Source organism: Lytechinus variegatus, chromosome 8 (assembly GCF_018143015.1).
Source record: "Lytechinus variegatus isolate NC3 chromosome 8, Lvar_3.0, whole genome shotgun sequence".
NCBI lineage: Eukaryota > Metazoa > Echinodermata > Echinoidea > Temnopleuroida > Toxopneustidae > Lytechinus > Lytechinus variegatus.
In genome coordinates, this window is record NC_054747.1 from 42,596,493 (window position 1) to 42,614,970 (window position 18,478).

At 41.0% G+C, this 18,478-nt stretch overlaps 1 protein-coding gene across 1 annotated transcript; it reads left to right on the top strand.

Annotated features, from left to right (window-relative positions):
* The first annotated feature begins 12,621 nt into the window (after positions 1-12,621).
* Positions 12,622-18,104, top strand: LOC121419759. Its single transcript, XM_041614217.1, has 2 exons — positions 12,622-13,527; positions 13,707-18,104. The coding sequence occupies exons 1-2, from the start codon at positions 12,622-12,624 to the stop codon at positions 18,102-18,104; spliced, it is 5,304 nt and encodes a 1,767-aa protein (XP_041470151.1).
* Positions 18,105-18,478: the final 374 nt, after the last annotated feature.

Here is an 18,478-nt window from a genome sequence, read left to right on the forward strand (position 1 = left end):
TTGAAATTACCAACATCAAAACAACTAGCAGCCACCTCTTCTTCCCTCCGAACATATCGCCTGAGAAGATTGATATGATATGTCTTCTTTACACTATTGACGTCGACAACATAATCATAGTCAAACTTGGTACCAACAACCTTAAATGGTCCTTGCCATTCCACTAGTAACTTGTTATGAACAGTGGGTAAAAGTATCAAGACCTCATTACCAAAATTCAACTTCCTTTTCTTCGCATTTCGATCAAAATAACCTTTGTATCTCTTTGCTGAGGATTTCAAAGTGTCTTGCGCCAATTGCCAAGACTCGACTAACCGCTTCCTCAAGTCAATTACGTATTCATACTCATTACCTAACTCTGCCTCAATACTCTCATTCGTCCATAATTCTCTCAAAATATCAATTGGACCTCTCACATATCTATCATAGAGTAATTCAAATGGAGAAAACCGCAGGCTCGAACTAGACGATTCTCGCAGAGCAAACACCAAAGCAGGTAAGTACCTGTCCCATTGACGTGGCTCCTCAGAAGACGCCTCAAAACTGTCTTAATTACTCAATTGTACCTCTCTACAAGGCTATTACACATCGGACGGTATCTAAAGCTTGTTATTTGTTTGACTGATAACAACTGTGATACCTTCCTCATCAAATCAGATACAAATTGTGTACCTAAGTCTGACATCACTTCACAAGGAACACCTATCCTACTATAGACAGTGACTAATGCCTCAGCTACATCTACACTCGACATTGATTTCAATGGTATAGCTTCTACATATCTAGTTGCATAGTCAACTATCGTTAAGATGTATGTCCTCTTGCAGATGGAATGAATGGACCCATTAAATCTATCGCAATACGCTGAAATGGGACGCCAACTATCGGCAACTTACCGAGAGTCGTTTTGGGGACCCTCCCCTTACTAATACTCTTCTGACACACGTCACATGATGGGCAAAGTTGGCAACATCCTCATACATGCTTGGCCAGTAAAACTGGGCTTTAACCTTTGACATTGTATTGTTTATGCCAAGATGTCCACCAAACAATGAATCATGGGCAATTCGCATCTCAGACCTGTGTGACTTTGGAACCACTAACTTGGGACCAACACCAACACTTGGATTTCTCATATCCCTTTCTTGTCGATAACGACAATTCTTCTCTGACATGAACAAGAATCTCGATTTAGACTCGTTATCATACACCTTGTTCCACAACGGCTTAAGTGACAAATCATCCTTTTGCTCTCGCAAAAAGTCCTCCGACTTCACTTTTACTCCCGAGTCTTTCACTCTCAAATCTTGCTTAGGTTTAGATTGAATTTTCTTTTGTGCTCTAGTTTCAAAAGCCATCGCTACATCCACACATGAAGACGCATCATCAAAAACTTCATCAACTTTCGGAACGGACTCACTCATTTCGGAAACCCGAACATTATCTTCCGAACTCGACACAACTTCCGAACTTTGCAAATCAACTTCGGATAACTGACTACTTTCCCTATTTCGACTGACTACTTGCCCTATCGTCCGAACGCAAAGTTCCTATTGACATAAAATCCTCATTTTTATTCGAATGTAAACTCAAATTTTCTGACCTAACACTATCCAGTGGAGTGTCCTCCACAGTCATAGTCTGAGCTGAATGAACTATGGGCATCATTGGACAATTCCGTTTCTCATGATTCGGACTACCACGCATATAGCACCCATTCTTTGTACCGCTATTACCATGGCTAGGTTTTTTGCTATTTTTGGTTAAACTAGCATACTTAGGCTTCTTATCTGCCTGTGGAACTAATACTGATTTAGTGTTATGGAACTGACCTAATTTCTGTTTTTGATTTTGATTCTGTCTTTGGTTCTAATTCTTAGGATTGAATTTATCATTTCTATGACCAATGAAAGTATGCAATCCATGCGCATGCACATATATCTCAGCACATTCAACCATCTCATGCAACTTCCCACAATTCCTCTCCTTCAAGAATCCAACTATCTCTCTGGGACAACAATCCAAAAATTGCTCCCTAACAACCAAATCGACCAGGGAATCGTAATCACTAACACCAGACAAATCTAACCACTTATCAAAGTATCCTTTCATCCTAACAGCAAACTGTTTTGGGATCTCTTCCTTATTTGGTCTTACTGACCTGAATTTCTTTCTATAACCATTCTCAGTAAGATGGAAATATTCCATTCTATTCACTACATCCAGTGATTTTCCAGTCAGATTTGAAATTAAATGCAAGCACCTAACTTGTTTTGGTATGTTCTGACTATCCATTAACAATTCAAACTTTGTTATGTAAGAATCAAAACTGTCAGTTGATTCATCAAACTTTCCTACCTTCAACTTGATTCCGCTGAACTCAATAGGGCGGTCCTCTAGTTTTGCCTGTTCTATTTTGATTTGGGCCAAGCACAATTCATGAGCTTCCTTTTATCGTTCTCGCTCACGTTCGTCAGCTTCTTTTTCACGTTCCATAGACTCTGTGACAAAACTACTCAATTCGCCACCACTAAGTCCCATCTCTCTACCTAGAGTACAAAACTCCTTAATTTTTTTCTATACTACTAGCCATATTGACTAAATTCCAAAACCTAACAACCAGACCTGAATTGTGAAAGGCGTCCGCAAAAACAAAGCCACAATTGCTTTAACCAGGCAACCGAATGCCAAACCCTTTTACAAGCACCGCACTAGAAATCGTATCTCCACGAGCATACAATTATTCAATCATGCAAACAACAAAGCCCACTTCACACATACAAATTCACAGTCTGTATTATTCAATACTTGCTACCATGCCAACGAGTTATCCGTAAGGAATAGACAGTAATTATGTGAATTAAGAAAAAACAGTTCTTCCCGACATATCCTTTATCCTAACGACCAACAGCCCACTATATACCATAGCATGAAAACAGGGTCTACTTTCCCTAAATGCTGTTTACCCGGCCAAAAAAAGGTATAAAATATATTTTCCTACTGAAAATTTCCCACAAAAATTCACCGTACTATCCAAAAGTAAATTCAAGCATAGCAAGTATGATTAGTACCAAGGCTTCAATGCACACCTTTGGGAGAAATACTTTAAGAGCTATTACCAATAGACCATCAATAAAGTAATAGGAAAGATGACCACAGATTAATTTCTTTCCTAAATAATTTTGAATTATTACAAGCAGCAGTGTCTCGGTGGGACCTCCAAATTGTCACGTGGGAAGTGACTTTTTTTAAATTATTTAACTACTGCTGCTTGACACCAAATAAGGAATACGTAAAAACTGAGGATTACAGTTATGAAAGATTTAATCAAACCTTTTCAATATTTCTTTTGATTTCTTTGACAATGATTGTACAAGAAAATATACATAGATGTGGATTATGGATAACAAAATATAACTTAACTTAACGGTAATCGTTGATGTGAGCCCCCATTATCCTATCTGGTCTGACATGCCCCACTCGGCCCTGGTGGTCGGTCCAGTTCCTGGCCTCCGCAGCTTGCGATGTCTCTTCCACTCGGCCTCGGCCTCCGCAGACTGTGTTACCCCTCGATGAGTAGCCCCCAGATAAGAGAGATGTGGCTTCAACGAATTAGTGGACGAGATCGAGCCCCCAATGATGACATGAATTTTGACCAGTCATGTCGGTGGAGAACCGGCGGCAGCTGGGGTCGTTATCTCGTCACCGACGTAGTCCCTCAGTTTTAACTTAGACTGCCTACACGAACATCTGTAGTCTATTCTGGCTTAGGTGGTTCTCCCTGAATTACCGAAATTAACCTCCTAATATACCCTACTGTTACTAGGACTAACTGTAGAAATTCTATAAATTAATTCAGAGAATTTTAACAACAGATGAATACATAAACACTCATTCTTAATAACAAGGGACTTCCTGTGCATTTGTATACCTATATTCATCCATGCTAAAGCACAGTATTATCTATTTACGACACCTGTATGAAGATGCTTAGCTAGTACGAAATATTTTTAACACTTGAACAAAATATGGCATCCACCTGATTTTGTACGAAGGGGGGGGGGGGTATCAAACGTTTCCAACGCTTGCTTTTGAAACATTCAAAACATATGTACATTGAAACATCAATTGAAACATTTAACAGTAAATGCTAAGCACATGTTTGAACTCAACTGAAACACTACAATTGTATCAAATTTCTTTCCTGACAATTTGTGGGTAAAGTCATTATTATATTTGTGTGCGATCAAAAATTATTACATTTGTGGGTAAAGTGCATTATTACATTTGTGGGTGAAACTATTACATTTGTGGGTAAAGTGTTATTACATTTGTGGGTGCAACAGGGGCTCCCCCTAAAAAGAGAGAGAGAGGGGGGGAAGGAAGGGAAAGAGGGAGAAAAGAGACAAAAAACATAAAGAAAGGAAGAAAGAAGCTGTTGGTTGTTCCGCTGAACTCCGTTGGCTCCACTCACCAAATACAGAGAAATATAAAAAAAATAAAAAAAAGGTATGAAAAAACTCCTCGAAACAGACGGCTGCTAGCTAGCTGTCTGTGGTGGATCAAGCTTGTTTTCTTGGTAATTGGAACAGTAGTCGAGTACATTTTTTTAAGGCACTTAATTGCCGGCTTAAAACAAAACTCGAACTTCAATTTCATATTATTTTCCCTGCATGTCTGTCCCATTGAAGACACCATTAGAAAAAATCGCCAAAAATTCAAAACCCGAGTGATTACGAACCCGCACGCGACGCGAGTGTTTATAAACTGCCACCAAAATCATTCTAGGGAATTTTGAACTCTCTGAAATACTTGACTACTAACAAGAAAAATAGATCTCCTATTTCAGGCATCTCGATAAATGAAGAAAGACTTGAAAAAGAATCTCTGGCAAATGCCTTTAATGACTTTTTTAGTAATATAGGTATAAAAATTCAGAGTGAAATCACTAATCCTGATCCATGTACTCTCTCGCATTTTGGGAAAGCCGAATAACGGTTTTGTTTTGAAACTGTTACTGTTTTAAGTGTTATGAAGATCATCAAGTCGATGTCAGGTGATAAAGCGTCTACTTTAACATATATTTTGAACATTTGACTGAATACAGGTAAAATTCCAAGTCAGTGGAAGCTTGCCAGGGTAACACCCATTTTTAAAGGTGGGGTTAAAAATAATTTGAACAACTAAAGACCGATTTCGGTTCTTTCTGTATTGGCTAAGATAATGGAAAAGATGGTATATGACCAGGTATAAAAATATTTGGGGCAAAACAACTTACTTTCATCCTGTCAATCAGGTTTTAGACCAAAATACTCTACTCTAGGAGCACTGATTAATGTAACTGACAAATGGATGTCAGCAATTGATCAGGGCAATTTAGTTGGTGTTGTAATGATTGACCTCAAGAAAACTTTCGATAGCGTAGATAATTCTATATTACTGAAAAAAAAATTAGATTTGTACGGTTTTCACTTTTGACTTTTCCCAACAGGAAACCCACTTCTCTGATGCCACAGTCCAGAAAAAGCCTAACGATATTACCACTACCCTGTACACTAAGCCCACAGATACCAACCAGTACCTCCACTCATCCAGCTGCCACCCCCGTCACTGCAAAACCGGCATCGCTTACAGTCAAGCCCTCAGACTTCGCCGTATCTGCTCCGAGGACCCTGATTTTTCCTTTCATACCAGGAATTTGCAGAAACATTTCTGTGCCAGGGGCAACGGGGCCAGGGCAGTCCAACTGGCAATCAACAAAGTTCGTTCTCTCCCTAGATCTGAAGTTCTCAAACCTAAAAGTGACAAGAGGACTACCGACAGAACACCTTTTGTGACCACCTTCCTTCCCAATCTACCCCTTCTCCGCAAAATCCTGTTTGATAACCACCACATTTTACACACTTCTGATCGTCTCCAACAGGCCGCTCCCGATACTCCCCTTCTAGCATACCGACGCCCACCGAATCTCAGGGACCTCATTGTTCGTGCTGAATTGCCCTCCCTCACTATCCAGTTTTGATGAATTTTTTCGGTATTTTGCTCAGTGAATCCTGACCTATTTATAAAACTATAAATACTTTCAGCCCGGACCATCCCTTTAATGATTATAAGAATAAGGTGAAGGAGAAAAATATCGAAATTGATAATAATAATCATTATAACAATAATGATAATAATGATAACGAAAATAGTCATACTAATAATGATAATAATAATAACAATAATAAATGAATAAATAAACAATGAGTGTGATGATTGCAGGGCGACGAGAGTTGGAAATGACAGCCTTCTTTACTCATATATTCATAACGATAACAATTTTGTGAGAATGCAAAAAAAAGTATAACCCCCCCAAAAAAAAAATAAATAAATAAATCTCCCCCAAACCGTGCACATTTGCTGGCACAAAAAAGCCTTGACACAAGAATACTACCATACCGGCCTGCAAAAGACCCGATCGATAGCTCATGAATATTCATGTGACAATAGCGAATGGGCGAGTAGTGCTGGGTGAGGAACATCGTATGCTCTGTCATTGGTCAATTCCGAGCTGAATGCCTTCGCACACTCGCCTTTGCTCTGCCCAAAGAAGTACGTGTATTGCTACACACAACCGTTATATCATACGTTTCTATAGGGGAAATCTTGATTCAGATCGCGGCAATATCCAAAATCAACTCTTCAAAATAATGATGCAATAATACAATTTTACTCAAAAATGTCTATGTAAACCACTATTTTCTATATGATAAAATGAATTGTGAATTCCTTGCCAGTATAACAACATAAAAAACACAGAATATGGTGTTGATTTTCTGGCTGTAAAATTGGTTAAACAAAAAAAGTTACTTAGGCACAAATAGCTGCCACCGGCACGAGTGGCCCATGGGCACAAATAGCTGCCAATGGCGCTTAAAGAGTTAATTTGTGAGGTATTTAGTCTATGCATTTTTGCAGAGGGGGGGGGGGGGATGACTTTGTAAAAGAAAAAAATAGGAATATGATTACCTTTTGTAAAGCAACTTGGCACTATAGAACTGTGTTTCATGTACATATGTAAAAAGGACTCCAAGGCCTGAATTCACAAAGGTGATTGTTAAAACCATCTGTTGAACCCAGGGGTGGTATTCTGTAATACTGTCGTAACTTTTGTCTTTTTTTTCATTTCTCTTTGAGATGTAACATTGCTTTGAATGTCACTAATCGGTATTCTGAACATTGTCTTTTCCCTGTCATATCTCTCAAAGTTCCCGCCCATTTTGGAAGAAAACCAATCAAAATCATCATTAGTTCACAGTGGGAGCCCTTCTAGCCAATAGGAAGGCCCGTGGCAGGTATGGCGTATTCCCAAGACAATCGCTGGCGTCGCGCAACTAGCGTATGTTGATGCGCTTAATTACAGAGAGAGACAGTGGCTGTGAAAGATTTTAAGTTAGAAGTAGAAAAAGAAGGAAGACAGAAAAAATGGAGCAATTAATTTGTAGGGCCTAATTAATTTTAGCATGAAAAATAATTTTGAAAATTGTCATGGATGATGAATGAAAATAATACCACAATCTAATCTAAATAATATCATGATATTCTTGACATTCAGTCGATAGGGTATCACGATATGTTATATCTTTTGCTTGTATAAAAGCATTACGAGCATGTATACTTCATATTTTTGGTGCGCTAAAGAGAAGAGAAGAAATTAATGACAATTTTTGTGACAAAAGTTATGACATCCACCAGAATACCGATTTTGTCATATCTCTGAGGAAAGATGAAATATGGAGAAAAGACAATGTTCAGAAAACCGCCCCAGGGTTTATGCAGAATACCTACAATGTATACTAATTATTTACCGCATTTTATATTGAAATATGTCCAATGCTAATGCACACTTTTGTCACTGTGCGTCAAATTGACACCTGTAAATGTTGCCATTGTTAAGTATGCTATCTTATTCATGAGTCCACTGTTATAGTGTGGACTCATGAATAAAATAGCATGGTTACCATGGCAACAGGTGTCATTTTGGCGCACTGTGACCAAAGTGCGCATTAGCATTTGAACATTTTTCAATATGCGATAAATAAAGCATAATTTTCACAGGAGTTGATCTCGATAAACCATGGGTTCAACCAATAGTTTTATAAACTACCAAGATGTGAATCGGATAGAACTACCCACTGACATCTGCATGTACAGTACATGTTAGAGTGGTCACTTGTGTGTTATTAGAATGTGGATGATACACATACTAAATTTGTTATTCCTCTCTCTTTCCCCTCATTGTTTTCTCTCCCTCTCCACCTCTCTCTCCCTCCTTTTCTTGTTCTTTGAGGAATAATAGAAGAGGGGGGGGGGGGGGGGGTACATGTATCAACATAGGGATTCTGAAGACCTTAGCCATTGTTTTTAATATAGGCAAAACAACTAAATACGTGCTTACATTTTACACAGACCACCCATACCATGGTGAACTACAATGTATGCATTCTGTAATAACAAACTTCTTGTTTTATTCAACTACGTTCAGTACCCAGGTACATGTAAGAGGTCTCATCTTCTCTATAACAAAACACAATGCAATATACAGTTCTTTGTCGGTACATTTTGTTAACAGTTGCTAATAATTTGAAAGTGTTTACATCTAAAGTGTGATCTCTTATTTTCCAGAATGTTGACATGAATTAAATCATCAAAGTTGTTTTAAGTACCTTTTCAATAAGTATCCAGGTGTTGATAATTTGTCTCCTGTCTGTATACATGTACATGTATGCCCATTTATGACAACATGTTATGATATATAAATGTACCTTGTAATATATTTCTATTGATTTTATGAAGGCATGTTGAAAGTATAGATTGGAACATATCAGGAGAATGTTTATAACCATCCAGAGTTCTTATCTTTACATACTCTTGCGCTGTACTTACACATACTTAATCCCCCCCAAAAAAAAAAAATAAATAGAAATAAATTAATAGTCTGATGGCTACATGAATTGAGTATCAGAGATACATGTAAGATCACAGGTTCTTTATCCTCAGGGTGTCATAACTTTATCATGGAGCTCCATGGCTTTATTCACAACATAATGTGTAATGATACATGTAGCTTTATTTCGACACATAAAAGACGTAGAGAAATGAAACTGTTAGAGAAAAAAAATTCTGTTGATATGCCTTCACACTCAGAAATTATTGTCATGTACTTATACTATTACAGTGTATTTCTGCCAAAATGAATATTTTATGTACATTTATATGTATATTTTAATTTTGTACTACAGAAAAACTGATCATATGAGATGTGCATAAATATTTTCGTACGGTAACAGGAACTTCCTGTTAGGAAGGTTTAAAATTTTTCTCTGGCAAGATTTCCAATTTCACACATTATTGTTTTTTCTATACGTGTATGCACATATTCAGGAATCTGTCCATACACATGTACACATGAACCTTACTCCATACAGATTACAGACACATAAATAGCCATAATTATGTTACAACATTGTATGATATATGGTACAGCCATTTATAATACATGTAGTCACTGATTTTTCTATTTTGCACATCTTGTTTTTTCACTTTGAAGAATATTGTAAAAGTTATTGTTTGGGTTTCAACAAATCTTTGCTGAGTCAAGGTTCTTTTTACTTTTTTCAAAATTTGTTATCAACATTTTATACAGAATGTGTTCCTCTGGCTCCCAGCTGTTGAACTTATCACCCCAACCTCTCCACTTCACAAAATATTCTTTTTTTCCACCCTTAACACGAGTTTTGATGATCTTTTCAGCCGTGTAGATGTCTTGGTCATCTAAGTCCTCACTGTCCTGCTCATCATCATCATCATCATCCTGACTGTTGCCATTATCATGACTGTCATTATCCTCACCGTCATCATTATCCTCACCATCGTCATTATCCTCGCCATCATTATTCTCACCACCATTATCCTCACCATCATAATCCCCACCGTCAATGGGGGCAATAACACCATTATTGTCATCAATACCTTCATCATCCTTGCCTTCACAATTAGCATTGCTGTCATCGCCGTTGCTTTCCTTAATAATGTTAGTAGGATCATTATCATTCGCTTCAAATTAATAAATGTATTGTATAGGCTGTATGGCAAAGTCCACGCTTGCCACCTCTGGATCTCTGAATGTTGTTGGTTCATTCATTTTTGCTGGACTGTCAGCATGCTCCTTAGATGGATTGCTTTTGTGGGTGAAATTGTCACCACTTTTATTGGAGACCCCTCTTTATTTGGTGATAGGTAGATAGCCCGCTTTACATCATTATTTTTAATGATATTTCCAAACTCCTCTTGCAGTGCAAGGGAAGCATAATATTCAGCTTGATCCATTTCATCCTGTAAAGGAATATCTTGCACTTTGTTTTGTGCTCAAGTTCATGCACTTTCTTAAAGAGTGTATGTTTTCTCCGAGATCTGACAACAGCTCGATGGCCCTTTTCTGTTACATAATCTGTTGCAAGTTTCTCTCCCTTCTTTGCGATATTCCTGAAAAGAAATGTAAGGAAACATTTGTGATATTATACAATATACATTTCAATATTGTACACTGTTGTACAAATTACATGAGGCTAAGACACCAATAATACCTACAATGTATCTGCTTTAAAAAATGTATTTGTCTATCTGTGGTTCTTTCAATAGAAATCACTCCCCCTTCAATTTGCATTTTCAATTTTTACATCTTCTGATTCCCTTTCAATCTTTCCAAATTAAACTGTTTTTATACATATTTTCATGCATATTATACTGTGATAGTAATACTATTTTATCATTACTATTTCACTTTCATAGTTTATTCATAACATGTGCTGTAATGTACCATGCTATAACACAACAGTACATGTATTATGTTAGTCTATATTAATTGTCTCATCATGGCAGTTCTTTTATGACATGGGTTTTATTTGTCTAGGAAATAAATATAATCAAGACTTTCATAATATTATAACATTGATTCACAATTGTCAATCTTTAACTTTTGTTGTCTTGCATGTATGTATGATGGCAAGAGGATGGTTGAAGGAGTAAGGAAGAGTATGGGGAGATGGACAAAGGGTGTGTGTATTAGGTAGAAGGGGGGGGGGCTGTAATAAAGATTTGAAGAGAGTTGAAACAGAGTGAGATCGAGATAGAACAATTATTAAACATGTTAAAGAGAGGGGTGCAAAAGGGGACTTCTTTGTGAACAGAGATTGAGTGAGAGAGAAAGAAAAAAGTAGGGCAAATTAAGGGGTGGGGAAAAGGCAAGGTGAGGAAGAAAGATTGGATATGTCAGAGGTATGAAAACAAAATGCCAAAAATTAGGTACTGTAGGGCAGAGGGAAGGGGTGTTATTGCTGGTTCTACCACGACTTTTAACTCATTGAGTGCTTCGTGCACGCTACGTATCCTACTATAACATGCCACACTCGTGCTCGCACACCTACTATTGATTGCTTTGTGCTTGCATTGTTTCCTACCCTCGCCTGCTTCGTGCATGACTGCGCACATTCAGAATAACAATCATTGTTACGCTGTTTTGCACTGTATTGCGCATCGCATGCACGCCGTAATTAGCACTACTGTGTGCAGTGCGAACTCTGCTTTCTGACAGATCAACTTACTCACGCGGTTTACTTTCGACTTTTTCGAGTATTTCTACATTTTTTACAAGATATGGCTCAGCCTCTGAGAGGAAAGAGACCTAGGTTTTTGATCCATACAAAACACTCCACAAAATGGAACTACTTGATACAACTCATATTTTAGCGGTAAAGATAATAACCAATCCATATAATGAGGACATCATTATAAGGGGTATGACATTTCCTACAACTTTACTACACAATATTTTGCGGATAAACTAATCGTTAGAGAGTTACAAGCAATTGTAATCATGACTATTGAAAGGAGTGAATACGACTCGCGATCCCAAAATCAATGTGGCACAGGGGGGTTTTGTGGCTGGCACAGGGGATTAGCATCGGATTAGCACTGTGGCATTGGGTTAGTAGTGTGCGTGGCATGTTAAGAGTTAAGGCAAAGGTGATAGCAACGGGGGCATCAGGTTGACATGTGCAATAATATAAACTATATCGAAATTATCCCAGTTCACTGACACAGTGAAGGAAGATCAGGATTACAATTACAAAAGAGATTAGTCATAATATCTCTTTCTTTTCCTTTGTCTTCATAATGAGTGGTAAGTGTAGAAAAGGGGGAAACGGTGACAAATTTGACAGGTACTGGCTGGCTGGTCATGTAGTCAGTAAGCACGCATGGTAAATGATACACTGTGGTTGCGATGGTCAGATGATTTCTGTAGATCTCATTATGACGTCAGAAGCGAGACTTTGGATTCAATGTTACAAGTAAGTTTTCTTTGCATGTTTGAGAAATGCAAATGTATGTCAGCAATGCTGATTATGGTTTATTTGTTCTATCTTTATAAAGGTTGAACGGTCGTCAGTTACACCAGTTTCACAAAAGGGTGCACTATGTCATTTGTCAGCAATCGGGGTTTGCAGTTAAGATAACCGTCACCACATCAGTTCAACAACAGCTTCCAGTTGGACAACAGGTCACAGCCTACCTGCTACGATGAGTTTTACCGGACCTAGCCCACCATGCGTTGATGATGGGATTCGACCAGAGGATTCCGCTAGTCAGAGCGGAAGTACGTCGTCGTCCGTCAGGCTGAAGGCGATAGCAAGGAAGGCTGCATTGGCTGCAGAGGCTGCAGCGTTGAAGCAGAGATTGGCTCTGGAGAGGGAGGAGTTGGATCTGAGACAGCGTAAGATTCAGCTTGATATGGACACTCGAATAAAGATAGCTGAAGCTGAGGCAGAAGTATACCTTTCTGCAGAAGAAGGACATTTGGCTACAGATGTCAAGGATCTTCACGGGGCTCAAGCTAAGGTTGATGATGTTCTGCCTCATCTAGTTGCTACCGAAAACTCCAAGGTGAGGGAAGATGTCCGGGCTCCTCTAGGGGCTCACGCCAAGCCTGATGATTTCCTGCCTCGTCCAGATGATGGTAATAACTCCAAGATGAGGGAAGAAGTTACCCGTTCTTATGAGCGACCAAGGGCAGTGGATACTCAGGACTTACTACTTCAGATAATTGACAACAGCCAGAAGCAACAGAGAGATTTGCTGGAAGGACTATTTGTCCCTCAGACACAGATTATGACATTTGATGGAAGTCCTCTCAAGTTTTGGGAATTTTGGAGGGCATTTGAGAGCACTGTTGACTGCACCGGCATACCTGATAGTGCCAAGCTAACTCGGCTATTACACTATTGTGAAGGAGATGCCCGCAAGATCTTGCAGTCATGCAGTATTATGCCACCATCAGAAGGATACAGGAGAGCAAAGGCACTTCTTCATGGCCGATTCGGAACTCCCTTCATGATTGCTGATGCCTGGATCAGGAAGGTGACTGGAGGGCCAAAGATACCCGGACGAGATAAGAGAATGCTGCAAGAGCTAGCTGATGAGTTACAGGTTTGTCTCCAGACTTTGGACGCTATGGGGTATACTAGTGATTTATCGCCACAACCTGTTCTCTTGCAGATCGTTGAGAGGCTGCCACTCTACCTGCGGAGCAAATGGGGTCGGTGGTAGGCGGGATTCGTCGCGATGCTAGACTTCCGAATATATTTGATCTGGTTTCCTTCATCCAGGCAAGGGCAGATGAGGAGAACGACCCTGTCTTTGGAAAGCTGCTTGTCAAGGAGCAGAGTGCTAGAACCAGCCCACCGATCAACAAAGCATCACGATCAAGGAGGAGTACCTTTTCTACCAGTGCATCAGGTGAAGAGACGGCACCGTTGGTTTGTGTGAAATGTAAGGAGTCACACACTCTGTTTGCTTGTAACGCATTCAAGCAAATGCAGCCTGAAGAAAGATTCAAGCTCGTTGTGGAGAACAAGCTGTGCTTCAATTGTTTGGAGAAGGGGCACACATCGAGAAACTGCCAGGTGAAAAGGGTGTGCTCCGTGCCAGGATGCAAGAGGAAGCACACTAAGTTCCTCCATCGGGACAAGATGGAACAGCCTCGACAAGCCCAGGAGGGGGTTGGTGAACCTGCAACTGAGAAGGTTGAGAGTTATGCCACAGGGGCCGGTGGAAATAAGAGGATCCTACTACCCATAGTTCCAATCAGAGTTTATGCATCGGCCAAGGATGATGGCGTGGAGGCCCTGGCACTTTTGGACTCTGGTTCCACTAGCACATTCTGCACGGAGGAATTAGCGGAGAGAGTAAAGGCCCATGGATCAGCTAGCACGGTGTCTGTGTCAACTCTGGATAGGGCTAACAGTGAACTCCACACCACTGTCGTTAGTTTGAGGATTGAGCCAAGGTCTTCGCCAAGAGTAGTGACTCTCCCTCGAGTGTACACCAAGGCCGACATCAACATAAGTGTAGACCACTTGCTTTGTAGACTAGATGTCGATCAGTTTGCACATCTTTCGGATATCCATTTTCCAAGCTCGAATAAAGTCAAGGTGGATATTCTAATTGGTCAAGACTATCCTGAGCTACTGTGTCCTCTGGAGACAAGACGAGGTGAACCAGGAGAACCTTATGCAGTAAGGACAGTACTAGGCTGGACGCTCAATGGACCTGTCCAGGGAAATGGTAAGAGGATGCCATTAAGTTCGCACTTCATCTCAGAGGAAATGTCACTCGACAATCAGTGCAAGATGTTTTGGTCCCTTGAGACCAGTGATATGTGTAACATAAACACAGCTGCCAAGGGAATGTCAGTTCAGGACCAGGAAGTGTTGAAGCTATGGGAGGATAACGTGGTAAGGAGTGGAGGACATTACCAGCTGCCCATACCATTCAAGGAACAACCGCCACCCTTGAGTGAAAACAGATGGATGGCTCAGCAGAGGCTTGAATCCTTGAAAAGACGACTAAGCAAAGATGAATTGATGCATGCCAAGTATTCACAAGGCATGGCTGACCTTCTCGACAAGGGCTACGCTGAAGCAGTGGATGATTCTCTACCACTGGACGGAACTTGTTGGTATTTACCGCATCACCCTGTGGTTAACGAGAAGAAACCGGAGAAAGTTCGCATCGTCTTCGACTGCGCCGCCAAATCTGATGGTGTAGGATTAAATGATGTCGTCAGGCAAGGGCCAGACCTAACGAACAAGTTGTCAGGTGTATTACTACGCTTTCGTCAAGCACCAGTAGCTATCATGGCCGATGTGGAAGCCATGTTCCATCAAGTGAAGCTAGATGCAGATGAACGAGATGTTCTTCGCTTCTTATGGTGGCCAGGAGGGAAATTGGATGAAGTTCCCAGGACCTACAGGATGTGTGTCCACCTGTTCGGGGGTACTTGGAGCCCCAGCTGTTGCTCATTTGCCTTGCGGCAAACAGCTAAGGACTTTGGGGATCAGTGCAATACAGAAGCACCAAAGGTAGTAGAGCGAAATTTCTACGTGGACGACTGTCTTGTATCTGTGGAGAATGAAGATGACGCAATCAAACTGTCGACAGAGCTTAGAGAACTGTTGCAGAAGGGAGGTTTTCGACTAGCTAAATGGTTGAGCAACAGTCCAAGGGTTCTGCAAAGCATACCAGTGTCTGAAAGAGCCAAGAAGGTTGCTGGGATAGACTTGAACTTTGAGGCCCTCCCAGTGGAGCGAGCACTTGGTATGATATGGGATATAGAGATGGACAGCTTCATCTACAAGATTCAGCCCAAGCCCAAACCTTTGTCTCGAAGAGGGATACTGAGTATAGTCTCTTCAATCTATGACCCTTTGGGTTATGCCAGCCCATTTGTCCTGAGAGGGAAGATGATTCTACAGGAATTGACGAGGAAGAAGCTGAGTTGGGATGAGCCCATTCCCGACATTGATGCCAAGAACTGGAGAGCTTGGATCGAGGAACTTCCTGAGATGGAGGGATTCGGAGTACACAGATGTGTCAAGCCTCAGAAGTTCGGGAAGGTGACCGAGTATACAATTCACAACTTCTCTGATGCATCGGAAGTGGCCTATGGTGCAGTATCCTATCTAGTGATAAGCAATGAAGAAGGGCAGGTGCATAGCAGTCTCCTGATGGCTAAGTCACGTCTTGCACCTATAAAGACTGTTACCATACCCCGTTTGGAGCTGATGGCAGCAACGCTGGCTGTCAACATGGATATTATGGTCAGGGAAGAGCTGGACTTGCCGATCAAGATGTCATACTTTTGGACTGACAGTATGATTGTTCTTCATTATATCCGTAGTGAAGATAGGAGGTTCAAAGTCTTTGTGTCCAACAGACTTGCGACAATCCACCAAGTCACAGAGCTGAGCCAGTGGAGACACATAGACACAAAGGTGAATCCTGCAGATGTTGTGTCTAGGGGTACGTCACCAATGAAGCTGAAGAATGACAAAGGATGGCTTGAGGGACCAGACTTTATACAGCTTCCGGAGGAACAATGGCCAAAATGTCCCTTTGAGAAAGAGGAGATCAATGAGGATGATCCAGAGCTAAAACCAACAAAGGTGCAGACATTTGCTGTGAGTGATGGTAGAGGGTGCATTGATAGAATCCTAATGCACTACTCTGACTGGACAAGACTACGCAGAGCAGTAGCCTGGTGGCTTAAGCTGAAGGAGTACCTCAGAGGGAAAAGCAGAAACTCAGTGCCTGGAAAATGCAGTAGCTTAAAACCAGAGGACTTGAAGTGTGCTGAGAAAGCAATATTTCAGCATGTTCAGCATGAATCCTTCCCAGAGGAGTTGAAGCTACTGAAGGAGATAGACGGAATACCAGAGGGACGAGAAAGAGTTGTGAAAAAGGGGTCTAAGCTCGCAAAGATGGATCCGGTCTTCCAAGATGGTCTTCTGAGAGTAGGGGGCAGACTCAGACGAGCCCAGATCCCAGGCAGTGCGAAGCACCAGGTGATAATGCCCAGGCGACATCATGTATCAACGTTGTTGGTACGATATGTACATAAAAACATTGGACATCAAGGCCAAAATCATGTTTTGGCAGAACTCAGACAACAATACTGGATTCTTGGAGCAGGGGTTCTCGTGAGAGGCTTGGTAAGAAAGTGTGTTACCTGTCGTCGTTACCAGGCCAAGGTTGGTAAGCAGAAGATGGCGGATCTACCTGCCTACCGAGTAGCAGCTGGTGAGCCGGCCTTCACGAACGTTGGGATGGACTTTTTCGGTCCATTTGAGATCAAGTGTGGACGCTCAGTGAGGAAAAGATATGGTGTGGTGTTTACCTGTATGGCCACCCGCGCTATCCACATCGAGGTCGCTGATTCTCTCGAAACTAGCTCCTGCATTGATGCTATTAGAAGGATGATGAGTAGAAGGGGGCCGATAACGAAATTGGTCTCTGACAACGGCACCAATCTGGTTGGAGCTGAAGGTGAACTTAGGAAGGCTCTGAAAGATTGGAACCAGGAGGAGATGTCTCATTTCACTTCCAACAAAGGGATTGACTGGTCCTTCAATCCGCCAGGGGCCTCACACTACGGTGGAGTATGGGAGAGACAGATACGAACTATTAGAAAGGTACTGCAAGCTGTCCTTAACGAGCAGTATCTAAGGACGTGCCAGACGGAAGAGCAGCTTCATACTCTGATGTGTGAGGTGGAGGCAATTGTGAATAGCCGTCCACTTACTCGCGTGTCTGATGACCCAGGGGATCTTGAAGTGATAACGCCTAGCAGTCTACTAAACATGAAGCGAACGTCTACACTGCCTCCATGCAAATCTACCATGGGGGATATCTATGCGAGAAGACGCTGGAAGCAGATGCAGCATCTAGCTGATGACTTTTGGAGAAGGTGGATACGGGAGTATCTTCCTAGCCTACAACAACGTCAGCGGTGGGAGCAGCCTGAGCGCAATCTTGATGTTGGAGACGTGGTGCTAATCGCTGATGGAACTTTACCCAGAGGTTGCTGGTTGATGGGTCGCGTGTGTGAGATTCATCCAGATAAGCATGGACGCGTACGAAGTGCTAAGGTAAAGACTGCGACGTCGATGCTAACCAGGCCTATCACAAAACTTTGTTTATTGCTTGAGCAAGAAGAATCGCGATAAAGGAAAGACAAGTTGATTAGGTGTTTTGATAGGGTTCGCGTAATCTTTTAATTTTTTATAAATTAATAACAGGTTACTTTAATTGAGAAAGCGGATAAACACTGATAATATCGCGTACATTACATTTAAAGGAGCAAGACAACCTTTGGACAGCAACAATGGACAGCTTCGATAGGATAGCGTGTTTTTGTTAAATTAGGATTTACATCTTAGTGATAATTTGATAAGAGATAGCCGATTATTAAATGAAACGAGCCCGATGAGCAGCAAAAGGATAGACATTGGACTTTCATTGAGGGAACATTATTGATATGAAAGGGTGCTTTATGAAGCTATGAACTTTTTTCATCTTGTGACTATGGACTTCGTCTTAA

Bases quoted from the DNA above. Each gene is read 5' to 3' on its own strand.
- LOC121419759 (XM_041614217.1), top strand. From the start codon at position 12,622: ATGAGTTTTACCGGACCTAGCCCACCATGCGTTGATGATGGGATTCGA. The intron at 13,528-13,706 runs GTTTGTCTCCAG...TCCTTCATCCAG, and splicing joins AGCTAGCTGATGAGTTACAG to GCAAGGGCAGATGAGGAGAA.